At 38.7% G+C, this 27,858-nt stretch overlaps 2 protein-coding genes across 4 annotated transcripts in view; one reads left to right on the top strand and one right to left on the bottom strand.

Annotated features, from left to right (window-relative positions):
* Nucleotides 1-555: 555 nt before the first annotated feature.
* RB195_006774 (uncharacterized protein) lies at nt 556-1,074 on the bottom strand (the record flags this gene model as incomplete). The annotated part of the gene is made up of 1 exon (XM_064180052.1): nt 556-1,074. The coding sequence occupies one exon, from the start codon at nt 1,072-1,074 to the stop codon at nt 556-558; it is 519 nt and encodes a 172-aa protein (XP_064036955.1).
* Nucleotides 1,075-4,931: 3,857 nt separating this feature from the next.
* The window catches only part of RB195_006773 (uncharacterized protein), a gene marked incomplete at both ends in the record, with an annotated part of 33,789 nt that continues 10,862 nt past the window's right edge, over nt 4,932-27,858 (top strand). Inside the window, 15 exons of one of the 3 annotated variants that reach the window (XM_064180047.1) lie at nt 4,932-5,036; nt 11,204-11,343; nt 17,277-17,432; nt 19,363-19,462; nt 19,512-19,586; nt 19,639-19,755; nt 20,254-20,373; nt 22,435-22,600; nt 22,684-22,826; nt 22,946-23,101; nt 23,642-23,759; nt 24,607-24,776; nt 24,834-25,009; nt 25,065-25,212; nt 25,349-25,438. In XM_064180047.1, the coding sequence (XP_064036951.1) occupies nt 4,932-5,036; nt 11,204-11,343; nt 17,277-17,432; nt 19,363-19,462; nt 19,512-19,586; nt 19,639-19,755; nt 20,254-20,373; nt 22,435-22,600; nt 22,684-22,826; nt 22,946-23,101; nt 23,642-23,759; nt 24,607-24,776; nt 24,834-25,009; nt 25,065-25,212; nt 25,349-25,438 (1,980 nt within the window). Of the gene's footprint in view, nt 5,037-5,527; nt 5,675-11,203; nt 11,344-17,276; nt 17,433-19,032; nt 19,074-19,362; nt 19,463-19,511; nt 19,587-19,638; nt 19,756-20,253; nt 20,374-22,434; nt 22,601-22,683; nt 22,827-22,945; nt 23,102-23,641; nt 23,760-24,606; nt 24,777-24,833; nt 25,010-25,064; nt 25,213-25,348; nt 25,457-27,858 lie in introns of those variants that run through there. The other 2 variants (XM_064180050.1, XM_064180051.1) reach the window with 2 other exon arrangements.

Below are 27,858 nucleotides of genomic sequence, written 5' to 3'. Positions count from 1 at the left end.
CATTGGTGTCGCGGTACGAAGGACGGGATGAAAATGAATTGGAAAAATGTGTGAATCAGCATTGACTTTGTATTCGTTTTATTTTTCAAATATATATTCTTGTAGTTCTTACCAGTTCATCCATTTTTCTACCACTCCTTATCTATTTTCAGTTCCCCTCTCTTGGTTATTTGGTGTTTTTTTTCTGAATTTCCCACTCGTTTTTTTAGAAGGCTGCCTATTTTCACCTCACCTTTTTCCTCCCACTGAGAATATTAAAATACACAAAAAGATACTCTGAAGCAAGTAGGAGAAATTTCACATTAAAAAGAACGAAAATACTATTTGTTTCTTACCACTCCTGCAATGTGAGACATCCACTGAACAAACTGACTGATCAGAGGTGAATGGGAAAATCCGCAGGTATCGAGTAATTGTAGTCAACAGTCGTCCGTTATTCGAAGTCTCCCTATTGATCAATGCGTGTGAGTGTCAAATAAATAAGTGAGCTACTAAATGAATGCTTGCGATGAACTCTGAAGTCAAGTCAAACACAGTGAGGTCAGAGAGGTGTGTTTACAGCGAGGAGTCGACATACAACTTTACTGTTGTTCTTTTCATGAGCAAAACAGTAGCATAGTAGTACAACAGTAACAGTAAACAGTAAACAATACACTCGCAATAAATGTAAGGACAATGTACATACAAATTACACTCAAGTGTACTCTCTTTCAAGTGCTCTTTCAATAATAATAATAATAATAATAATAATAATAATAATAATAATAATAATAATAATAATAATAATAATAATAATAATAATAATAATAATAATAATAATAATAATAATAATAATAATAATAATAATAATAATAATAATAATAATAATAATAATAATAATAATAATAATAATAATAATAATAATAATAATGGTGGTAAAATAATAGTAATAACAGTAATAATAATAACGATAATACAAAATACAGTAATAACAGTAGTAATACATCTATAACAAAACACTATGACATAAAATATATAGTAAATAATAGTAAGTTGAATACAACACTTCTCTGGGGATCTAATTTTATTTCCCATTCTCTTGTGTATAATTTGTACTCATTTTTAGTAAGTCCCTTTCTTTCTGGACCAATCCCGAATATCCCGAATAAAATGACATAATCAGTACCTTTATCGTGGCCGTCGTGGCCAGACGTATTCAATTCGGTGGCACAGCTGTCGCTGCATAGCCGTCGGAAAAAGAGAATATTGGTAAGCGTTTCTTTTTTTTTTGAATTGAGTTATGAGCACTCATTTTCTCCGAGGTGATTTGTAGCCGTTCATTTTGAGGTCAATGCTTTCTCCGTCCTTAACACCTTTTCTGAATAACGCTGCGGTACCATGTAATACTGCAATTTTTGTTAATTACATCCGTTGAAAGTAAGAGTAATGGCCAGAAGTGTAATAACATCTTCCAATTTCCGGCTAAATGTATTGCTAGCAACGAGAAGCACCAACGTTGAATTGTCCTTTTTCGAGTAAATCTCAAATAAAAAAGATAAAAGTAATAAAATTGAATCAAAATTGGATTGATTAGAGAAATCAGCGTAATTTCCAGTTGTAGATGTACTGGTGCTGTTCTTCGTAGGACCAGTTCTTGTGAAACGAAATCGTGGTAGAGCTTCCAGTTCTCTGTTATTTTTTGTGTCTTTTCCCTCTCTTCCGCCCTCTCGACACCCAAAATTTCCTTCTAAATCAGTGAAAACTTGAAATCAGTGAAAAAAGAAAAGTATGAGGTTTTGTGATATCTTGTTCAGTGGTTTTTGATCCACTTATCCATTATAGGTGGTGCACTAGTTTTAAACGAGTTTTTTTTTCGTGAATCAAAGCATTTATTTCTATACAGTCGTTTCTCATTTCGAATATCCTTTTAGCATTTCCAGCAGTTCAAGAAATAAGAGTTTCCGGTCCGGTTACGACACCCTCGTCGCATCCCGCTGCCTCACTGTGCATGCGTTTCCTGAGTTTTTTCAAGTGCATGTTCTTGATTAATTACAATCACGTTTCACGAAGACCGGTTATCACTTTTGTGTGTTTCTTTGTCTTTTACGCTCTCGCTCCACATTTTTCCCGATCATTTCTCTTCAAACACAGCCAGACCTTTTTTTCTTCCACCTTTGTGTTGTCTCACGTAGTGATAACCAAGTTCTGTACTTATCAGAGTTTCATGCGAGAGTTCCCGATGTTGGATACTTCCCAATAGAGGAGAGAGTTCCGACAGCGACATTAGACGTTGTTTGCAACAGCGAAATGTGAAACATCTCGTATAATTCCGTTGGTGATCAAGACATAAGAAAGATTAATATTAATATTTAATATTAATGTTCATAACGAAGCAACTCTTTACTAAGCTTTCTTTATAAAGCTAAAATTGAGAAAACGAATCTGATTGAAGCGCATTCATCAGTCCTACGGGTGCAGAGTTTCTCTGCGTGAGTATTTTCAGCAACTATCCCCTCCACTTACATTCGCTACGTACATTTCTGAATCGAATCTGAGGTGGTACGGATTTCAGGTGGAGTATTCGTACACGGGATCGTAGATTAAGGAGAGGGAGATAATTCCGTCTGCCCGGAAAAAACGGCTTCGTGCGCTCCGGCGCGCTATTTTCTGCAACGAGTTAGATTGGAGCGCGCCAGCCGTGAGCACACGCCGCATCTTCCGGGCCGTTTTTTACGGCAATTAGGAAGAAATGGACGGAATCGCCCCCCTCTCCATAGTCTCCCATCCCGTATACGAATACTCCACCTGAAATCCGTACCACTTCAGATTCGTGGGGTGATGCCTTTAAGTTGGATAAATAGAGGCTTACGGTTTCTAGTTTTCTAAGCGATTTTCTGTGTTTCTGCTGAGACTTCGGCGAACCATGTACTTCAGTAACGGAAGGGACTCAACAACGGAAGCGAAAAATTAAATGACTTTAAAACTTGAGAAAAAGAGCAATTAAATTAAAAATGACTATGGAATGACTTTAAAACTCATTTCTCCATCGATGACATCGTGAGCGCAGCCAAGAATCGTCAGGAAACTTCACCTTTTATCATGTTTAAAGTTCCATTTGCAGAAGCTCATGTTAGAAATTCTTTCGATTTATTTTCATTGTTTCTCACTAACTCACATGACATTTGAAAATATCCGTTCCAATAGAAGAGACAGCCATGATCAAGAAGAGACCTAGGGTTGTCACGGTTCGCGTGTGTTTGCCCTGTTCTCCAAGAGGTTTCCTGCCTATTGTCTTGCAGCTACTGAGTCTACCGAGTGTTTGCCACAGCAGAAGTGTTCTGCGTTTCTCTTCAATGCTGAGAAAGTACAACGAACTTTATGACATCTAAACCCGTCGTAAATCTTTGTGTGTGTTTTTTCCGGTTGCCAATGTAATTTTAGATGATTGCCGTAGCAATATATTTCCCTTTTTTCATCAATGTAAAGCATTCCCTCGTGGACCACAGAACTCGTGTTCTGTTCCCCGAGAGGCTCCTGGGAGAAATAAATATAGCGATAAACCACCACGCAGTATGTGGATAACGGGGAAGGTTTTCGTTGTTCTTCGCTGTGGGATTTTATTATTCAAATTTTTAAAATGAAGTTTGACGAGTTTTTTTTTAAAAGATTACAGATAGATAGATACGATTACGAAGACCTGTATTTCCCCCTCTCCAAAATTATTTTCTGTTGTGAATACAATGGAAAATGTGGCGGGATTGATTTTGTAATAGTGCAGTAGTACTTCAATACTGACTAGTAGTTCTCACGGATGAGTTTCGAATTGGTCGCTACAATAACTCTGCAGTGCCGACTTTGGACATTTCGATTCGTATTATTGGTAAACCCTAATAAAGAAAAATAAGGATAACTTTGAAGATCTGAGCTTATTGTCAGTCAAGGTGGTCAAATATATGTAGAGTTCTATTGTGGTTTTTTTTCTGGAATCTTTACGATCTTTTTTTCGAGTTTTACGAATTTTTTAAACGAAATTGGGAATCAAAGTCTGTGACACGTCCGTAACCCCGTTGCCTTAATTTGTTTCCTGTTGAAATTGTATTCAAAAAGTTGTCGCCAACATTGTGCAATCGATGCGACTATTGAATTGACCGCGTATTTTCTACATTTATGAACACTCATTCCTTAAAGGCATCACCCCACGAATTTGAGATTGTACGCATTCCAGGTGGAGTATTCGTATACGGCATAGTAGATTATGGAGAGGGGGCGTTATTGCGTCCATCTCTTCCTAATTGCCGTAGAAAACGGCCCGGAAGATGCGGCGCGTGCACAAGGCTGGCGCGCTCCAATCGAACTCGTTGTAGAAAGTAGCACGCCGGAACGCTCGAAGTCGTATCTTCAGGACCGTTTTTTATGGCAATTAGGAAGAACGAAGAAGACAGACGGAATCACCCTTCTCTCCATCCCACGATCCCGTATACGAATATTCCACCTGAAGTCCGTACCACCTCAGATTCGTGGGTGGATGCCTTTAACGAAGACGAGAACAGAGTAACAAAGGTTGAAAGGTTTTTATGCAATAAATGCGGCACCCTTTACGTTGACTTTCCATATCTCCACTAATCTGTTCGCTTTTTTATTCTTCTGCGTCTATTTTCGTTTATTTTCTATTTTTTAAAATTTTTTTCTACTTTTGTTAGATCTGAAACGAGTCCTCCTAGAATTCTCCCCTCTTATCGACTATACCTACCCTCGCACTGTTTGCTGATCCCACTGTGAAGTATTTCCATTCAGTTCCTCTTTCTCTAAAAATCATCGAAATTGTCCCGTTCCACAGTCGAGCTTCCTTATATGTCGTTTTCATATCTCTCTTCATTCAACCTCAATGTTTCCTGCTCCACTTCGCAGCTTGTTGTTGGTTGCTTAAGGTATCTCCGCTTTTTTGTTTCAGAATGTCAGAGAAAACTACAGAAGGGCAAGTGTTCGTAGTAGACAATCGACGTCGAGATGAACTCATCAAAACGATCCTAATCATCGTCCTAATTATTGTTTTCCCAGTGAGTTTTCCGTCTTCATCATTTCAAACGTAGAGTGAATAAGGATCACATTACCTCCTACGTTTACTTCATCTTATTTATAACTCACAAGTAATGTAAATGTGCCATCCAGTATTTTTGTCCGTCGCTTAAAAGACCATTAAAGGCAGCATGCCATGAAATTGAGGATACTGGGAACTGAACAATGGACAGAGTAGGGTCTGAAGTACAAATTCCAAGTGTGAGCTCGATTCCCTCTGATGGGGAACCTACACTATATCCTGCAACGTGTCATGTTCGTATATGCGCCGAATCGGCGAGTCGTTTCCCACACCGTTTTTCGGGGCGACTAGGGGGAGTTGAGCATGGTCGCGCTCATACTCGTAATCTACACCCCGAACCTTACATTGCCCATCAAAGATCTCAATATCGTCAATTTTGTATGCTACCTCAGAATTCTTTTAATTTCAATAGACTAGCGAATTACTTCAGAACTAATTCTCTGCGTTTAGCCAGCGGCCATCGCAGTGCAGGCGAACGAATGCAACATCCATGTGGTGATCAGTTTGTTCCTGATGTTCTTCTTCGTCATTCCCGCCTACATCCACGCGATCTGGTACTGCTTCGTCCGAAAGTCGCCAGAACACATCATCGCCTGAATGGGCTTTTTTTCATTGAACTCTCATGCTTCTTATTCACGGAAGCACCCTTCGTTCTCATTCCGATTTTGTCTGTTTCATGTTCACAGGCTTTATCCAGTTGACCTTTCGAACATCACCGAAACATTCGGGAACATATCTCACTTTTATCCATCTTTTACTGTCATTATCTGTTTCTTAATCGTTTCTTTCGTTTTTTTTTTCGATGTTGCTTCATTTTGGTTTACAATGAAATTGATGCGTATGAAATGTTTGCAAGATTCACTGCGTAGGCGTCTACCTGAATATGCACTTCATTTCGTAAAAAAACTAGAACCATTGCATTAAATAAAGTTTTGTATAAAGGAGAATTTTTCCAGATTGAGATTTAGTGAGGAAAATGAACAGTGAACTACACGTATAAGATACCAGGCGGGTGGCGCTGGTTCGGTCCTCGAACAGTGGAACATTTTTCATCTTTGCGGAGTTTCGTGATACACAGGTAAACACACACAAGGACTAAGCGCGTTATTATATACCATGGTAGGAGAAACAAGATGGAATACAAACAATCGTTAAGAAAAAAAAAACGCGATTGGTTCGTCTACATCGCTGACGAGGAAGGAAGGAAGCGTAGAAATGAAAAAGTTGTAGGATTTCAAATCTTGGTAGATCGAACGGTTCTTCGACAGCATCCAGTTTCATTTCCAAAATACAATCAACAGGTAATAAAGAGAGGTTAAAGGCAAAGAGTAGACTACTCATCACTAGATGGGAGGAGTCCCGGAAGAAAAGGAGAAAAGAACCGTTGTTCCGTTGTCTTGTGGTTTCTTGGTATTTCATTGTCGCTAGAAATTGACATACCAAAAACCACAGGACGAATAAACTACGGGTTCTTTTCTCCTTTTCCTCCGGGACCTCTCCCACCCAGTGATGAGTAATCTGCTCTTTACCTTTAAAAAAAGGCTAAAATTATAAAATAGAGGTAATGTTTAATTGGATCGTTTCGCCTCTACCTAGACGATCCAATTAAGAACTAGCCTTCCTTGAGGCTCCTCAGTAGGTGAGGAAGGCTAGTCCTAACAAAACATTCATTGAAATAATAACGTGGTATAAAAAACAATAACAATAAGAAAATAATGTAAGAAAATATATATTAAAAAAGAAATAGGAGTCCAAATCATAATTTACCAATAGTGATACTCAGTTACGCAGCGTAAACGTGTCCTTTAAGAACTGTCATTAGAGCACGATATTTTCTAAAAGATGTATTAGTAAGCATTATTACTATAATAAATAGTATGTAGGGGCCTTATAAGTATGAAGTAAAGAAGAATAAATATACAATTGGAAAAATTAGTTATATAGTAAGAGAATAGTTATACAATTGGAAATTAAAATTAATAGCTAAGTAAATTCATTTTAAATTAGAAGAGATATGTAAATATAAGATAAATGAAGATATAAGACCTATAAATAGTAGTATTAATACTAGCAAGTAAGTATGTAAAGTATGTATAGTATAAACCATGAAGGAAAAATCATGTAACACTAGTAATATTATATAATTATAACCTAACGTAAGTCACAACCTTAAATAATATCCTGTACGCCCATTAACTACTTCATTAACGAATTTATTAATACTCTTAATATCATCTGTTAATCCAAATTTATAGAGTATAGCTTTATTTTTATACAAACATTTGAAAATACCAGCATATATAAAGTTATGTGAGTAATTATTATCACCTAGTTGGACTTTCATTTCTATAAGTTTATTAGTGAAAAATTCAATATGAGAGCAAACATTAGAGATTCTTAAAGTTTCTGTATATATTGTGGCCATCTTAACGTGTTCGGAGATATTGGAATTTGCATGTGGAAGCTTAATGACATGAAAATTAAAGGAGTCAGTTTTATTATATAGTATAGTTGAAATTTTATTATTTTTTATTGAAATACTTATATCCAAGAAATCACAATAATATTGATCGTTATGAGTCTTTTTAATTTCTAAGATATTGTCATAAACTTTATTAAGAATATGATCAATTGTAATTTCTTCATAGTTATGAATTATAAGTAAATCATCCATGTATCTGTAAGGAATAAAAACTTCCTTATTATTCTTTCTAATACTTTTTGAATATTTAAATTCCATATTAGACAAGGTAATATCCGCTAATAGTGGGCTAAAATTACCACCTTGTGGAACACCTTGTTTTTGTTTATATACTGTTTCTCCAAAAATACAATAGCTATTATTTAAGAGATAATCAATGTTGTATATAATATCATTAATATTATAAAGCTTGTAATTCTTATAGGAAGTTTCATTAGTATAAAATACTTTGTTTCCTTTAACCGCAATATAAGATTTGTTAGCGTTTTTGAAACATAGATTTAAAAATTCTATAATATTTTTAAGAACAACTACATGTTTCAAATTAGTAAACATATCGGTAAAATCTGCTGAAAACACTTTCAAATTACTGCCTTTAATATTAATAAGATCTTGCGAAATATTAATATTATCAATTGACCAATATGTTTTAATAGTATGATTTCTACTATTAATGACACGATTATAGTTAACGAAATGTCTCTTAAGATACTTGAAAATTGTAAGTAGTTCAATAGCCAATGGTTTAAGGCTACTCTTTTGTGCTCCAGTAATATATCTAAATTTAATTGGGTTTTTATGTACTTTGGGAATAGCGTAAATGTTCGGTAAAGTCCCATTTTCCATAATTTTTAATTTATTTTTCAAACAAAAGAACTTATGTTTTAGTATTATTGCATATTTATTACTTTGCGGAAGATATTCATAGACGTTATTTGTATTATTATATATCAGGGTGTTGCTAGAAGTGTCATAATGAAGACCCATTTCTTTCATTAATATCTTAATGTAGTATTTTTTACAAATGATTCCATAATTATTACTAGCTTTGTCTAAAGGACAGAAGATAAAGTTGTTTTGGTATGTTTTAAGAATTTTAAATGGTATATTTTCCAAATTCTCTTCTAAATTGTATCTATTAAGAAGTGGCTTAAATCTTTTCCTAAAATCTATTTTAAATTGCTTACATATTTTAATTAAATTTGCCTCTAAAGTATTATATTTATTTCTGAAAATTTTGATAACTTTTTCAATTGCTATGTTATAAGCGTTGATTATGTTAGTCTTTGTAGTCACAATTTTATTTCTGTACTTAGTTCCTTTTTGTAATAAGTCTCTTAGATTACCTTCTTTTATTAAGTTTAAATCTCCAGTAATGATATGATTATGAAAAACGTCAACATATTGCCTATATAGAGGATTAGCACAGATACATGGTTCATTAATAAGATTAATAATAGAATCATTATTCAGTTGTTTTATTATATTATTATAATTAAAAACAAGGCAAGAAACTGGTTTGTTGTATTTATAAATTATCCTTATTGGAATATATTTAAGATTTTTATTATCATTTAGTGCTAATACTCTAATAGTTTTGGAGTTAAATATTCTATACAAGTTTATTCTGTCTAATATATCGCTATCATAGTGCATTACTACGTTAATGAAATCTTTTTTAGACCTAGATGTTTCCAATACATTGCTTTTAAAATTAGCTAGTAAGCAAAGTACATATAGTTTAACTATATTGTTAACATTACTAAGGAAATCAATGTCAAGAGATAACCTTAATAAAAGTTTTATATTAGATTTATTCATACTTTTTATAATATTATATATCTTAGTAGGTGAAATTTCTTTAGAATCGGTGTTGGATATATATCTAATTAAATTATCCACTGTTGTCTTATTACTATCACTAGTTTTGTTTTTTCGATTACCCCTATTTGTTCTTTCTTTGGTTATTTTTAATGAAAAATAGGGGTTTCTATTATTAACTAACAATGGATTGCTAATGTTAGAAATATTACCATAACCCTTAATGTTGTCATTTAAGCCAAACGGAAAAGGTGTCATTAATAGTTTAATCCAAAACAGTTCTTTATCTAAAATTATTGTTTTATTGGTATTTTCCTCCATACTATCTAGAATAGAAATTTTAAAGCTTTTACCACATTTGTGGTAGTGCTCATACAATGTAGTATGTTTTTTAAAATTATTTATATAATATATATGTTCTTTAATTCTTTTTTTGAGGGCTCTATTAGTAATACCTACATATTGTAAACTACAATTTTCGCAAGTGATGCAATAAACTACATTTTTTGTACTACAATTAGTGAGAGGAGACTTATATGTACCTATCTTAAAGTTAGTCACACTCGAGACAACATAATTATCGAAATCGATTAATTTGCAAAGAGAGCAGCTATTCCTACATGCTGACCCTTTATTCTTATTGCCAAAGTTATTGATGGTATACTGGCCCGGTCTTATTTTGCTTTTAACTAACCTAGAACAATTATAGTAATTAACTGAGTTAAGCGAAGTTGTTTTTGACCTGTATCTAAACGAATGGGTGGTCATGCCCATACGTAGAGAGGGGTATCCCTGAGGTTCAGTAGGTTTGCTACTAGGGGTTGGCACTCCCTATTTTGTTCCTTAATGGAACGACTAATACTGGAGTCACGGAAAACTAACCCCTCGCGCCATTTTCCGCTTGTATTACCCATCAGTATTAATCCCTATTTTTAGTAGGAGGTATGGCCCTCCTATTTGAGTGAGTGGATGGTAATAGGATTATATCTAAATCCCTATAAAACAGTAAAAACTATAACTAAATAAAGTGACCTGGTATTAGACCAATAAAATGTTAAAATTAAAGGGTAAGCAATGTAGATACATCTTAGTCTTTATAGGAAGTACCGTAGTATTAATACCGTATTACCCAGAATTACCCAAAATTTTTTGGGCCATAGTAGGCAATGTGTAATGTATTTTATGTCTCTTTGCACGGTATTACTGCTTTTTCCTATCCATTTTATATTTGTGACTCCTTTTTTACATTGATGTAATTAATCTCTGTGATCCTTAGTCTATAATTTTACTTAGATATGAATAACGTGTGACATGTGGTAAACCTCTCTGCAATATTGATATATTAAATATGGATATTTCAGAAATCCGTCTTTAAAGGCAAGATCAGCGCTTATGGCACATGCACAGGTGACAGTTAAGGAAATTACCAAATAATTAATATATAAGATTAAATTATACAAAGCTGGATTCGACTATGAAAATATTGACTCTACATTAAGAATGGCAGCTCACCAAGAGCAAGTAAATAAAAGAGTGTTATCAGAATACATAAGGATCGTTGGTGTGCCAAACATTGAAAAAATGGGAATACGAGAACTTGTTAAGAAGTTTCTAAATGAAGTAGTAAGGTGATGTATTTTTAATTGATTGAAAAGGTTAGTTTATAATTCACTAAGAATTCATTTTTATGTACCAAAGTCAGAAAGATACACAACCTTTAACCTGGCCTACATCGACTGGAAACAATATCGGTACCAGTCCTTTTAGGGTAATCAAAATTACAAATTTTCAATGTGGTAATCTTATTTAATTATTAATTTTAGGTTAAAATGTCCGACTCTTTTTGGCAATACTTCTTAAATGAAGGAAGAAAGAGGCTGATGGAATACAATCGGAGGGAAAGGAGTAATGTTAGAGTGCTACGGGATCAAACCATTCCAATAACCGATCTAGAGAATCTGAGGTAAAGACTAATAGATGTACAAGTATATACACATGCTTACATATACTCTCACAAAGGTATATGCATGCTATGTAAAGCCAAGACAAATAATCTGAGTGAAAAGTAATTTTAGCCTTTACATGCGAAAGAAAATAAGACAGTACTATCAGTCCAAAAAAGGAATTCCTCCTGAGATGTCGGTTAAAAATGGATTTATCACAATAACTTCCAGTAATGGAGAAAAAAAGGTTATATAAATAAGTTATGGTAAATACTAAAAACAACGAGTTTAATAATACTTTTTAGAGGATAAAGCGACTGAGCTGGCGATAGTATTAGGATGGGAGTACAACAACTGGCAAGGAATATGCATAAGAAAGCTAATGACAAATACCGAAAAGAAGAATCTAGCGGTAATGACATTCCATTTATATTAAAATTAAAATTGATAATAATATAAGTGTTCCAGGACGGTAAACTTACTTGGGCATCACCCCACGAATCTGGAGTGGTACGTATTTCAGGTGGAGTATTCGTATAAAGGATCGTACATTTTTGGGAGAAGGGTGATTCCGTCTATTTTTTCCTGGTTGCCGTAGAAAACGGCCCGGAAGATACGACTTTGAGCGTTCCGGCACACTATTTTTTCACGAGGAGTTCGATTGGAGCGCGTTAGCCTTGTGCACGCGCGTATCTTCCGGGCCGTTTTCTACGGCAATTAGGAAGAAATGGACGGATTCACATCCCTCTCCATAATCCACTATTCCGTGTACAAATACTCCACCTGAAATCCGCAGCACCCCAGATTCGTGGTATGCTGCCTTTAACCTCTCTCTATTACCTCTTGATTTTTTTGGATATAAGACTCAATGCTGTCGAAGAACCGTTCGATCCACGTTCGCCAGGGCTATAATAGAACGACCTGTGACTGCAACTCAGCGTAGGTGAGTGACATCCAGGGTCGCCTCCACATCACAATGAGACGGTAAGTCCTTGTAGAGGTTCCTTTATTTCAAGCACTCATATTTCTATTGCAACGAGATTCCGCTTCCTGATATAACTTCCATCATTATCATTCACATGTGTTGAGCGATCCTGCATTCACACATCCTGAACGATCGTTTCTTATTTCGCGACCCTGAACTGTATAGGGGAAGGAGTGGGCGATCTCTTTTTCGAGTTCCGACTGATCGTTGAATTTCCTTCGCGGAGGTGATGCTGCATTGTAAGAAACTGTTGACAGAAAAACGGTAGAACGATTGTTGGGTGGCTTCGGGGCACTGGCCTTCGTTTGAACAGCGTGTTCTGGAGTCGGAAAGCGTGCACTTACTCTATCAAAGGTAGCGTATTATGAATTTGTCGTGGTGCAGGAATCCGTGAGAAATATAGAGAAAGAGAGCTAGAGAAATAGTTGTATTATAGATTGTGGGATCAGGGGTTGTTCCGCTCATCTCTCACTAGTCGTCGTGCTGCGTGAAGACGTCATTTTTTACTATAAAAACACTCAAGGGTCTCTAAAAAAGATATTTTAAGCATTTTATAGCACACCCTTCCTTTGCAAAAAGCCGAAACATTTGTCCTCCTCCGTTTCTTCTTCAGTCCATTGTTCGTATTTACTTCAACCTAACGAAATCCACCAGTCCAACGGTATTTCCTAATAAGGGTCTGGACTAATCGCTAAAATGACTAAAATGACGCTAAGTAACATCTGTATGAAGTGAACATTGCCTTTAATACAATTTCAGAAAAGATGGCGGTGAAATGTTCCTCTCAGTGATTTTTTTCGATTTTGCAGATATCAAGATTCCAGCGGGGATCGAACTATTCATCATCTGTAATCACTGTCAATGAGTGAAGTTGAGTTGTGTGTAGAAAGTATAAAATAGTGCAAATATCCCTTTAGAATGTGGTCTAGATCGGTATTAATTGTATTTCCCATTTTGCAAAAATGGGAAAAATTCCGGAGAGGATCGAACTCTCAACGGTTCGTTTCTATTGTCGATGAGTTAAATTGTGTGCAAATAGTAGGAAATAGTGTGAGAATAGTTTTAAAATTTTCTCTCTGTCGTTCTCAGCTGTTTCCTTCATTTGCAAAAGAAAGATTCAGATGGGGATCGAACTCTCGACCGTTCGTTATCACTTTGTCAAAAGAAGAATTATGTCGTCGAATACACGTCGACGGCTTCCTCATCTTTGCAGCTTTTAGGCGCTCATGTGCACTGACACAATTGTAATCCTTAAAGTTAGCTATCAGTGAACCACTTTATATTAATATCCATTCTAGTACTATTAATTAATATTTACTATATTGTGTTATTTCGACTTATTTATTGAGCGTCCAATTTGTTTCTTTAATTCTCTTTATTATAACTAATTTTTCGTTGCTTTTAGAGCGGCTATACTAGAGAGAATTAGATGAGGGGTCGTTCTCTGGAGGATCTTGTATGGGTGGGGTCATTTTAAAGAAGGTGTTTTTTTTTCCGAATTACACGCTTGACCCTGGCGCCAAGTGATAATACCAACCCGCCGATTAAGTAAAAGGAAGTCAAATTAACAGGTGCTTCGACTTCACTGACACGCGTTGATTGAAGTAGTTTTATGTAAAATATTTAACATTCCGCCTCTAAAGAAGATTTGGGTAAAAGCACGTTTGTACTAAGTGATCGCCGATGGAACCCCTGGGAAGCGACGCGCGGTCACCATGACAACGTTTGGCGGCAACCGATTCCTCAAAATCCACTCTTTTGTGCATTCCAAAAATACAAACGGTTTGCCTTTTTCTATTTCTATTCTTTCTTTTCGATTCATCAGAACATTAAAACTAGTGCTATGCCTGAGGAATAAGTAATTCTCTTTTCCCATTCATTAAATAAAGCAGCGGCACACGCTTTCTTCCTCCACAGTACAACAACTTTTCATAGAAATTATCGCTTCTTTTCTTTTTAAAATAGGAATTCATATGGATCTGTGAAGAGGCTCACCAGTACTTGCTCAAGAAGTTTTGTATCATCTCTGAGATGAGTGCAAACGTATGACGTTTATTTGCAACTATTTTCCCTCGAACCCGTACCTGTCGTGTACAGATAAACAAATAAAACAATAAAAATATCTGCGGCTGGCCGGCAATCCTATCCTGTGAACATCCCGAGAATACACCAAATCTATTGGCTAAGCCTATTTTTGTATTTTTATATCAGGCATCTACAGAACAATTCTTCAGCAAGATCAGAAACAAGTCAATGACCACTCCTCCTTCTATTAAAAGTGCTGATGATAGTTCTTGGTCTCCGAGGGAGTCCTGTGATTTCCACAGTTTCCTCAGAGTTACATAGTTCAGTTCTTCTTCTTTCTAGCAAGGCATCCATGATTCAACTTTAAGCATTTACTTCTCGATTCCTCCATCGTACTTTACTTGCGCGTATTATTTCTCATTGCATGCCTTGAAGGCATCACCCCACGAATCTGGGGTGGTGCAGATTTCAAGTGGATAGTTCCTACACGGGGTTGTAGATTATGGAGAGGAGCGTGATTCCGTCCGTTTCTTCCTAATTGCCGTGAAAAACGGCCCGGAAGATGCGGCGCGACACAGGGCTGCGCGCTCCAATCGAACTCCTTGTGGAAAATAGTGCGCCGGAAGTTCGAAACCGTATCTTCCGAACCGCTTTTTTTACGGCAATTAGGAAGAAATGGACAGAATCACCCTTCTCTCAATAGTCTACGATCCCGAATAGGCATAACCCACCTGAAATCCACACCACCCCAGATTCGTGGGATGATGCCCCTAAGTATTTTGTGCGAATTCTACCATATCCGATTAGACACTTGTACATTTTAGCTATAGTCAAAAATAAATACAAGCGATATGAAAATTGGTGTAGTTATTAAGGGGAAGTAGCTGTTTCCTAGTGTTATTCGTTAGCAACGCACATAATGGCACTGGATTGTAAATGTGTGTATTATTTGTATGAATTTGGTAGGATCGAATTCGTGTTAATGGAGACACATAAAACGATTCCTTGCTAAATGGCTCAAGTACAAGGGCATGGAAAGTTCTGCAAAGCAAAAAAAAATAATTTTATACTAAAGTTCTAAAATATCATAAATTACGTGGTACTTCCAGAGGGCATAGCAAATCACGAAATTGACGATTACGAACTTTTTTCCTTTTTTTTCCAAAAAGGGAGAAACCCTTTGGTAAAAAAGTTACAATACGTCCCTGTACACGGTTCGGTCCCCTCAACAGCCTGTTCATTGGTGTTATTTGAATAAGCTAGTGAAGAGACCTCATTAACCTTCGACCGCATGCTTGCGGACACGGCGCGTTGTAACTAGACTGTCCCGTAGGAAAGAACACCGTCTTCCACACTATTTTTTATGACGATTAGGGAAGGTAAGCGGTGCCGCGCTCGTTTCCGTAATTTACAACTCGAATTCTACGTTCTACTCGTGGCTTCCGTACCAGGTCAAATTCGTGATTAGGTCCCCTTAATATTTCTGGACACCTAAAATATCTTTTTTCTCCGTTATAAAGCGACATTCTTTTTTTTACAAGTGTCGACAACTGTTGTTGAAATGAAGCGGCGGACCTCTGCTCCTAAAGCTGCGACGTTCTAAGCGTACAGTGGCGCTTCTTTCAGAATACGAACATATGAGTACCCCTCCTAGTGCGACAGTGGTTCAGCGGTAGCTTTGTGATAGTATTAATTTGAGGAATAATCAATGGCTATTTTTTCTACACTTAAAACAAATATTCACAAAAACATGCAGATGGGAAGAACTGACAAAATATTATGACCGATTATTAGGAAAGTTCCCGTTATTTTCAGATTTAAAAAACTGCTTTTTCTTGCGTTGAATCGAGAGGATAAAACCACCGAAGGTGAAATTAGTGCTGCGTACAAGGGATGCAACAATGCTTGAAAATACAGGCATTTGAAGGCATTTAAATCCTTGGCGCTTCAAGGATTTTGACCTTAGAGATAGATCATACATGCATCGATCAGCCAACTGCTGTTGATTGAGAAAAAATTCATCACTCTCCAGTTCTTTCGAGCAAGGGACCAGCAACAGGATAATCAGTAAGATGCTCTCTTTCCTTGCTCCCCCTGTCAATTGCAGCGTTTTCCACCCGTCAGTCGATAGGTTCTTTTATGTTCCACATCGTTCCACCACTATTTTTTTATGTCTTCTTTCGTTTTTTGACTTTTTTATGCCTCATTCTATGCTCTCCATCACCTTGATGCCCTCAACTCCCGTTCTTCTTCGAATTCATCGCTCCAAATGAAGTACCGTCTTTTCGAGTCCATAATTCTAAAAAAAAAGAAACAAAAATAGTCTGTATTTCGAATTTACTTACGATCTCTTCTACTTGGAAAATATACATTTATAGCAGTGCATTTGCATTTAGCTGCGGTGAAATTTGATGAAAAGAAGCACCAACAGAACTGTGGTCTATAAGGACCAGAATTCTTTCAGGAAGTATTCTCCTGCGCTAGAAAGAACGTGTTATTTTTATATGTAGTTCATCTTTTCATCCTTCTGGTTTCCACAATTTGGTACCAGATTTGTCTGAGAGGATAAAAACACTGACTCGGTTTACGGGTGGCCACCGCAACTCTTTCTATAGACGTTCCAAAAACCTGAACGATTACGAATTGCAGTAAAACTGTTTGCAATTTGAACTCAAGATACATCAAATAGTTCATCATTTGAAGGCGAAACCAACTAAAAAAGAGTTTCTCGTTACCACAGGAGTTTTTGCAAAAATCAGTCATCCCCCTACTTCGCCTGACCAGATCCACTACGACGCAGAAGAGAATAGCAATGTACGACACATTCGCAACAATTTCGGATTATATTTTTGTAGTTCTCGAAACAGTCTCATACCGTTCTTTACGTCCATCTCGGCCAATGTTGCAACTGTTAACAAAATTATTTCTATTTTCATCTCCCAGACTGCTCTCCATGGGTTTTTCCGAGACTGCGAAATGGATGTCAGCACTTGCGGACGACCAAGCTGGCGTATTTACGTTCTACAACTGTGTTTGTTTATCTGATATGTATGGTGATGGGGACACAAAACTGGTGCTAGCACATGTTGGCAGCTCCAAGTGAGTTCAGCATCCATCGCTCCATTATTCCTTAATAAATCGATAAGGTAATATAGGAGAACACTCCTACATTACCTTATTACCTTAAGACATCAATGTTTCCATACTATCCATCTCTATGTGGTTGATTAGCACTTTTAAAATGTATCCGTACTCCAGCTAGCCAGTAGCGCAGCTAGCCCCAGGTCGCCCGTTTGATTCCCTCGCTTGTGTCACTTAAAGACATCACCCCACGAATCTGAGATGGCACGGATTTCAGGTGGAGTATTCGTATACGAGAACGTTGATTAAGAAGAGGGAGGTGATTCCGTCCATTTCTTCCTAATTGCCGTAAAAAAACGGCCCGGAAGATACGGCTTCGAGCGTTCCGCGCGCTATTTTCTACAAGGAGTTCGATTGGAGCGCGCCAGCCGTGTGCACACGCCGCATCTTCCGGGACGTTTTATACGCCAATTAGGAAGAAATGGACGGAATCACTTTCTCTCCTTAGTCTACGATCCCGTATGCGAATACTCCACCTGAAATCTGTACCACCTCAGATTTGTGGAGTGATGCCTTTAAAGGCATGGATTTTTTTTTTTCAGGATCAGATTTCAGGATTTTATACTGGAGTGGTACGGGTTTCAAGTGGGTAATGCCTATACAGGGTCGTAGATTGTGGTAAAGAGAGTGTTTCCGTCCATTTCTTCCTAATCGCCGTAAAAAAACGGCCCAGAAGATGCGGCGCGTGCACAGGGCTGGCGCGCTCCAGTCGAACTCGTAGAAAATAGCGCCTCGGAACGCTCTAGGATGCATCTTCGTGGCCGTTGTTTACGGCAGTTAGGAGGAAATGGACAGAATCACCCTTCTCCCCATAATCTACGACACCGTATACGAATACTCCACCTGAAATCAATACCACCTCAGATTCGTGCGGTGATGCTTTTAAATTCTCCTCTCATCGTGTTTGTGTCCCAAAGGCCATTTCAAAGCATGCAGCTCTGCAGCTGACCAATCTGTGAACGCTCGGAACACTTGAAAGAAACCTTAACGATTTTGCGTTAGATACACAGCTCAACAGTTGGTAATTCTAATCCACAATTTTTATGCAAACCAAACTATTACGGCGTTTCAGGACCCACCTGTTTTTTTACTGCCTTTTTTCCGTCTCTCTTTACTCCTATATTGTCCTTAATGGCTTCAAAAGTTACGCCAGAAATCCAATCCCTGCAAAATTGAGTCTTAGAACGCCCTGGGTGCGAAACAAACGACAAAATTATTGAATAATGCTCCATTTATTTTGTTCTTTGTTACTATCTGGTAGGATAGTGTATCCTTGGTTATTGTATTTAGTTATATTAGTTATTTATGCATTAGCATACGAAACCTTATCGAAAACAATAAAAAAACAATAAAAGGAGCAGTTCTGAGGAGCTTATCCTGGTCGATGGAGAAGACTTAGTTCTCATCTTCACGGAAGGCATAGGGCGTCATGCTATATTAGGGTCAAAACGAAATCAAGCACGGTGCAGTTGCGTAAACGGTTGCGCTCGAAACGCCGCTGTGCAGCGTGGCGGTTAGGATCGCGTTGGAACCTTTGCTAGCACCGCTGCAGTTCGCGATGGTCCCATCCGGATTCCAACCGCCGTATCCACCGCATCGGTTCGAGCGAATGCAGCGTGCTTCATGTCGTTGTGACCCGACTACAAGACGATACGCTTGACGCCTAGGGTGGCTATTTGTTGAAAGGTGAAGCATATTCGACAAATAGCCCTTTAACCACACGTAGCTGATTTAGGGACCAAGTCTCTAAAGTACAAACAATTATAGTCTCTTCCTTCAAAACATCGAAGATTTTTGTCGCTGCAAAAAAAAAAGTTTCAAAGAAGAATAAGACGAACCTGCATGTGATTTTCTTGAGCTTCATGCAAAATGAAGAGCTTTTTTTCAGATTCAACATGCGTTTAAAAGTGTTCAAAGGAGTGACAGTGGTTGGCGAAAGTGCCCTCGCCGATTTGCCAACAGCTGTGGTCTCCTTCTATAATGAGAAGGTGCACACGAACCATTTGAACGAATCCATGCAATAAATCTTGAATTTAGATCAGTCTTCCAGCAATTGGCGTCGCTTCCGGCTCGTATATAAGGATCTACAAAAATTTGAAACCATTTTATCAGGTCAGGGCACCGTCGATTACAATTACAATTTTCGGCAATCCCTTGGATTTAGTACAACATTCCGTCCGCACCAGTACATAAAGTGGAGCAGGAAGCTTGGACGAAGACCTGCGTGAAACAACTCACTCATGACCAGCTCTATACTGTTATTCAAAGTGTGGCCAATGAGGTACCGTTCTAGAGCCACCGATCTCCCATCACATACAGTACACCGAGCAGTAAACAAAGAGCTTAGCTGGACCTCATTGAAACTATGCGAGATATCATGAGGAACTTCATTTACTAAGAAAATTCGGTGGTTCAGTTTCACCTGTACTCTGGTTGACACATAAACAATCGAACAATTTTACTCCAATTCGGGTAATTAAACCACAACCAACGCAGTTTCAGTCATTATTGAACATGTGAACAAATCGACACGAACCACGCAACAATGCTTTAAAAAAGTAGAATACTGAAAGTTCAGAAAAATGCAGGTTTCTTGTCAAATCTATGGTTACTGTAAGCATTATTTTTCCCTCATGATCAGACGAAGCGCTAATTTGAATTCTTTGTCATTCCCTGTGAGCTGTCATAGGATTGACTAGTCATCGCGAGCAGGTCACGATAAGTACCATAGCCCCATAGCCTCAGGTAACGGAGTTTCGCAGAGAGTAACTGTTTACAGATATCACCTAAACAGTTGACACCACTTTCACAAACTCTTCTCGTCACAAAACCTGAGGAGCGGTCTCAATTCATCGACTATTACGCTACTCCGAAATATGTGAACAATCTGCAAAATCCGGTAAGTGCTTCTAAAATCGCCTGTCTAAGAACATAAGAAGCCTAGAACATATAAATTTGTGAACAGTGAACGACAGTGAATTTTTCAACTTCGGTTATTATGGAAGTTTGCTAGATCCATTAGCGTTTCCAGAAGCCCCACTCCTCGGAAAGTCATGGAAGTCGTTCAGCGGAAGACAACGTAAAAATATAACCCACATCACCGTCAGTAAAAGGTTTTGCAAGACGCTTGTGGTTGTTGAGCCAAATTTCTATATCGGGATCGCAATAATCTTCGTGAAACGATGTCATCCGCGAAGATACGGTAACGACAGCATCGAAAATGATCAACTTGTAGAACACCTTTGCAATCGTACGAGAAAAGTCGAAAGTTCCAAAAGTTAGAGCAAAAAGAAGAGCTTTTCTTTAGAAATTCTTGAAGTAATACGTCAGTGTAGAACCATACGAACCACGCTGTATGGATGCATCGCCGGCGCCGCTTACGCGAATGCGCCGGGCTTCATGCCGTTTTGACCCGACTGTAGCGCTATTGGGAATGTAGAGGGGGATAAGTTAGCCTACTATTTTGAACCGAATTCCCAAATTAGTATTAAATTAGTATATAAGTAGTATTAGTACCAAAGGCGTATAGGGTCCAATTAAAGCACTACTTGATTTATTTTTCAACATGGTAAAACTGGTCGCGTGTAAGATCAACGTTAAGTGGTTTTTTTCTTGGTTTCACTACAAATGAGCGGAGTTAGTATTACAAAGAAAGCCGAGTGTGGGCAGTTTGAATGGGGCTGAAACTTAAAGGCAACGTCACAAACTGACTGTGACTCTAAGGGTAAATATGGAGTACGGGGTGTAGATGAAGACGGCGTTTGTTCCTACGATGTACGTAGAAACGAACCACCCTTGATCATCTCCTCAGCACGAGCGATCAAAGATCAAGCGGTTCTCCTCAACAGCTCATTCAAGTAAAACCAATGAATAAGCTATTAAAGGAACAAAAAGCGTGTACAAGAGTGTGTCATTCTACCTTGTAGAAGAAACGTTTCCCACGCCTTTCTTAAGAACACTTCAAGAAAGGGGAATAGGGAGAGGGAGGGGGGAGGGAGGGAGGTATGCCTCGGACTCTATATTTGCACACAGAAACCTTAATATCGGCAGTTTGGTGATACGCCGGATTTAATCGAAATGTTTGAGCAGCAGTTTCATCCCTTTGATTGTGGTAAAGGCGCACTTTATATAAAATGTTGCAATAAGCTCTACTTCATCTCAGATTTCAAAATTGCAATATGTCTTAGAGATCCCAGTGTTTCGTGGAACTTCAGACTTCCTGATTATATGCATAAGGACTTTCAGTAACTTTTCAGTCTAGTTTGGTCTCGATTTCTTCAGTGTGAAAGTAAGACTAACTTGATTAGTTGTCCTTCAGCGAAGCATTCATGAGAAAGGAAACGCGGTGCAAGCCGAATCCTACTGACAGTGGTTTGAAATTCCCATTCTGGTCGTCTGCAGGTGTCACACTGCGGTTCTAGAAGATTTCGGTCGTTATCTAAGCCTTCTGCAAGTTACGGTTCGCGTTCCTACGATAAAATCGAGGAAGCTGTGCCAAATAGAATAGCCATAGTGAACCTCTAGGCGATGAGCTCCAAGTGGAGTCCAACTCCAGATTGATTTCTTTAGCTTACCTACATTAAAGGCATCACCCCACGAATCTGAGGTGGAACGGATTTCGGGCGGAGTATTCTTATACGGGATAGTAGATTACGGAGAGGAGGGTGATTCCAACCATTTCTTCCTAATTGCCGTAAAAAGCGGCGGATGATATAAGATGTGGCGCGTGCACAAGGCTGGCGCGCTCCAATCGATGTCGTTGTAGAAAATTGCGCACCGGAACGCTCGGAGCCGTATCTTCCAGGCCGTTTTTTGCGGCAATTAGGAAGAAATGGATGGAATCACCCACCTCTCCATAATCTACGATCCCGTATACGAATACTCCACCTGAAATCCGTGCCACCTCAGATTAGTGGAGTGATGGCTTTAAATCTCAACATCAACTTATGATTCATTGCAGGCAGCAATAACATGCCTCGCATCCGTGCCAAAGTCGTCCATGGACAACATTGATGTGTTGGTGGTGGGCACAGAGCTCGGCATGATCAGAATCGTTGACTCACAAGCTTTTCAAATCCTAGCTGATTGCCGTATTCCTGGCATACCAGTGCAGATAGTTACCTACGGTAAGTAACTGGTCATTCCAGAAATTTCTTTCATCGCTGAGGTGCTTGTTTTTACTGCTGTTTGATGTGTTAGCTCCAAACAGGGGTCTTCGACATTGAATACCGACTGTTCGTCAGCACTCGCGATGGAAACATATTCTCCATAAAGCGTGATCAAACTGTCAGAGAAAAACCGATCATTTCCTGCAAGATGGACATCATAAGCTTTGCGCGAGTCCACAAAATGGTGAGTTCCTCTATTCAGCATCCATGGATCCTCTCAGTAGTGCAGACGTCAGCTCAGCGACAAATATTCCAGAATTAAGTAAATGCTGATTATCAGACAAATGAGAAGAAGAATTCCAGCTGGCTGTAGCAACCACCGACCATATGCTGCAGTTCTACTCGTTCGGTGGTAAATGCTTGAACGCTGTATCTATTGGTAGCCCGATCAAGGGTCTGGAACCTTTTCACTACGCGCCAAAACAATTTGAGGGTGTCCTGGTGCTCCTGGAAAATCAGGTAAATCAGTAACTGGACATTAGAAAGGCTATTAATACATTTTCCCCGAAACACTTTTGCTAAAACATTTGCAGATTGGCTTTCAGTTTACAGCGGTCAACTACGTCGCCTTTCCGCTGACGTAGGCCAGTAGATTTAGGTAGAATGAAGAGAAGAAATGCGGAGATCACTTGCTTTGATCAAAACAGTCTGTAACATGTAGAGCTTAAAAAAGCTAGCAGATTTGGTGGAAGCGTCGAAAAATCAGAAATTTCTGATGTAGGATAGTATCCATCGTTCCCAAAATACAATTTCTCGCAAGTTTTATCATACTCAAAGCAACAACAACACTTCCATGTGAGTGGGTTCCCTGAAAAGCAAAATAGCAGCGTACTCATTGCAAATACCTGTTCACATGAGGAAAATACAATAATAATGTAGGCAGAATTTAGGCACTAACTGCTAGGAATCGTTGGTTGATTGAAATCTGTGGAAAAACTTCCAATGCAGGAATCGAAAGAAAGTTTTTGAGCACAATCTCTTGCTTATATGAAATTGCAGGTCCGCCTTTACACTCACCTCAATTTGTTGGACATCGTGAAGATTGAAAGGCAGCTGTCCTGGATAAAGTTTGGCCAGTTTGGAAGAGAGGAGGGAGCCCTAATTTTAGGGACGCGAGGTAGAGAACTTAGCCTTTTTCCAAGCACTTAGTTTTAGATTATAGTGAATGTTAGTAATGTTGGGTGAGGGACACAGGTCTGTGTTCATTCAAAAATCAGTTAATAGACTCATACCGCCTCTCTGAGGAACATATAAATTTATGAACAGTGAACGACAGGATTTTTCCACTTCGGTCGTCATGGAACTTTGCTAGATCCATTAGCGTTTCCAGAAGCCCACTACTCTCCGTGGAAGTCATTCAGCGGAACATAACGTAAAGAAATAAACCAGATCACTGTCAGTAAAAGGTTTTGTATGACACTTGTTCTTGTTGCGCCAAGTTTCTGAACGGTTTTTCTTTTTTTTTCTGTACGCACCACAATCTTCTTCGAGGATTTTAGGAAGATACGCTAACAACAGTATTGAAAATGACCAACCGGTAGAACACCTTCGCTATTGTACGAAAAAAGGCAAAAGTTTCAAAACAATCAGGAAGAGCTTTTCTTTGAAAATTCTTGAACTAATAGGTCAGTTTGGAGACATACGAACCACGCTGTATGCAACCACGAAACGTCAACCACCAGGCTTCACGGAGAAGCGGTGAAAGAAGACCTCAAAAACAAAAGCATCTTCATTTCGCTGATAGCACCTTCTCATAACGTCTAGTATCAGCCGATAGGAACGAACGGTGGCAGACGAAATTATCGAAGATTCCTGACGAGAGAGACAACCTATAAAAAAGCAGGATTTTTGGAGTACTGTTGGTATAAGAGAAGATCACAGACGATGAAAAATTAAACTACCTGAAAAATCGGGTAATCATGGAAGATTGTTTACATTGGATGAATTTCAGAATTTCTTTCCAGATGGAGGCCTAGTGGTAAAGTTGTTCCGGCGTAAAGCGTCCTTAGACGAGCGAATTGACCTTGCGGCACCGCCGAAACCTTACACCATTAAGTTGAATATTCCGAAGAAGAGCAAGATTTTCATCGACCAAACCGTACGTGAAAGAGATAACGTCAACCAAATAAATCAGGTAATCTCCTCCTCTTTAGAGAGAGACATCGCCTCATTCCACAAGACCTACTTGCAGACATATCAGCGGGACCTGTTCCTCATCAAATACCATGCCACAAAAGCGTTCGCGTCGATGGTTTCCACGTCAGAAGCCTCCGTGTCCACTGATCCCAATCATTCCGTTGACATTGCGGTTACTGTGAACGGATTCGGACCGAAATTCCGCTTAACAGTGAAGTTGAGCTGCGCTGCGTGAGTACCTCATGTGCAGCACAACGCCATGGTTTTCACGAGTTTCACGTTTCAGAAAAGCCCCACTCTACAACCTTTGGTTATCGATGGTGTTTTCACAAACTATTTATCAGTTCAGCGAAACTCTAATCCCGGTTTCCATCCTAGTGCCTGGCCATTTTTACACTTTCACAACTCTAGTAGAATGTACGGAGCCTGAAAAGGTGAGTACATTCTTTTCACACTGTAATTTTTTCTTGTGTGGCAACTCAGTCCACGGTTTAAACGTTTTTTTTTGTGATGCGTGTTGTTCGAATGCCATGAGCTCGTTTTTGAAAGAATCGGTAGCTGTTTTTCCAGGGAATCTCGGAGGACATCCGTGTGTTGCTGATCAAGGAGGATAAATCGACTCCGTTAGTTACAGCTATTGTCACCATGCCTACAAGTGAAGTAAGCCTTCTGGATTGAAATGTACATCTTTTCGTGAATAAACTCTTTCTCTACAAAGGCTATGTTCTTGCGTCATTTACGTTCACGGTAGCTCGTGCTTGCGCTTGCAGCTTCTCCTTTGCTTGTAATTGGATGATGTAAGGAAGATGATGATATCGACATAAAAAGATTTGCGGAAGAAAAAACGCTTATCGTTCTGACTTCAAGATGAAAAATTATAGCTCCTCCCTCTTTGTTGTTTTTTGACGGTGGTGAATATTTGAGGGAGAAACGCTAACGACTAAAATGATAATGAACGGCTGAAAGGTCAAGTTTGGCGCTCTTTTGTGGCGTTCCTGAACAAACAGCGTAATTCCCAACGAGAGACTCTCATTGTTTTTCTCTGCTTCTTTCTAGAATTATCAAATACCAGTCTGAGCGTCCGGCTAAAGCCGGACTTCAGACTTTCTGTGGTGTTTGCTTCGCTCGCCTTCACTGATCAACGAAAATCAATATTAATGCCCTTTTCTGTGAAATCAGACTCGTGCATCTCCAACAATCTTTCTTTCTTTTTTTATATTATAACTAGAAGCAAAAGATTTCATAGTCTTCTTTCTAAACGCGTCAGTAGTTCTACATTTGGAGAACATTTGAACTTCAGCTTCAAACGCTCCATACCAATATAATCTAAACAAAGTTTAAAAGTATCACGCGAAATATGGGTTTTCCTCCTGTTTTCCTCAAACAGTTATCAAAGAAGGATGAGGACGAAGAAGGAAATAGGCACGCGGAGGAGTCGTAAAGGTGAAAAGCAAAGCGCCCAGTCGCCACGGCTATGAAACGGCTGCGACCATCTATCTTTTGCTTCTTGCACACGAAGTTATCACGCGCAATTTCGACGCCGGTGGACCCGTCGCACCCACTTCTATAGGTATCTGGCGCCAGCGCACCAATCCGACTCCGGTGGACCCACCACACCCCATTTTATAACTTTCTGGCGCCGGCACACCAATCCGACTCCGGTGGACCCACCACACCCCATTTTATAACTTTCTGGCGCCGGCACACCAACTCGACGCCAGTGGACCCGTCTTTCACCATTTTATAGCTTTCTGGCACCGGCACAAAAAAATCCGACGCCGGTGGACCCGACGCACCCCCTTCAATAGGTATCTGGCGCCGGTGGACCCGTCGCACCCCCTTCTATAGGTATCTGGCGCCAGCGCACCAATCCGACGCCGGGTGGACCCGTCGCAACCCTTTTTATAGCTATCGGACCCCACCGCACCAATCCGACGCCGGGTGGACCCGTCGCACCCCCTTTTTCGAATTTCGTGGCACACAGGCAAAAAAAAAACACACACACACACACTAAGCTCGTTATTATATATCATGATGTGACACTCCTTAATAAACATGGTGACCGAGACTCATAAACTTCGATCTCATACATCGGATAGAGGACTCTTCGAGAAGAAAAGGTGCAATGAATTTAAAATTCAGGATTTTTTTTTTCAGAAATCCAAAAACCTCAATTAAAAGATGTCGAAAAAGGAAAATAAAATGATAAATAGGAAAATCTCGAAAATATTGAGTTCTAAGAAATTTTAAGAAACATTCTTTTTAAGAGAGTTGAGAGGAGAACGCAAAGACTTATTCGTATTATGCAAATACTTCCAAAGTATTTGTTCTAGTTCCTTACCAGTTCACTCCGGAACTGTCTCACCTTACCTGAGAATCCAAGAGGGATCAAGTAGGGAAGGATTCTACCCCGCAGTGTTCTGGTCTTTAAAAAAACTACAACAATAGAATTTTTAGGTTGTTATAGTTTTCGTGTTCTTTTTTCCGTTTTTTTTTATAAGTTTAAGAAACCAAGGCTTTTTTTAGTTTTGATCCAAAGATGTAAAATCTGGTGGATTTTGGAAGGTTTCTGGAGAATAAATGATTCCATTAAGTTCTTTTTTTTTCACCAAAATGACGGGGCGAAGTCTTCAGTCGTCATCTCAGCTGGACAACATTTCCAAAATGAATGATCTTACTTAAGATAGTGCACTGAATTTCTAATTTTTTATAGCAGTGCTTGAAAAAAAAAGAAATAGAAGTCATTATTTCGTTGCTCATCCCCAAAATCATCTGGAAGTTTGTAGTTAGAATAGATTTCAAGCTCCAAAGGGAAAATTATGCAGATGTTGGGTTAAGAGGTTCTTCTCAGCGGCCACAACTGAGCCAGCTGTTGCTAGCCGAGACCGTACTTCATCGATTTGGAGGTCAGGCAGAATTGACCTGTTTCCTGTGTTCGATATACTGTATAGAACTACAATAAGAACTGAAACACTGCCGTACTATTTTGTATAAATGTACCGAAACTCCCGTATACCTCAGATATACGATGTAACCCGAAACCATGATACGAGAATCTCTAGAAGATTTTTCTTTCATTT

Source organism: Necator americanus, chromosome I (genome assembly GCF_031761385.1).
Source record: "Necator americanus strain Aroian chromosome I, whole genome shotgun sequence".
Classification (NCBI taxonomy): domain Eukaryota; kingdom Metazoa; phylum Nematoda; class Chromadorea; order Rhabditida; family Ancylostomatidae; genus Necator; species Necator americanus.
The sequence above is the reverse complement of the archived record's forward strand: the minus strand, read 5'-3'. Positions and strand labels throughout refer to the sequence as shown.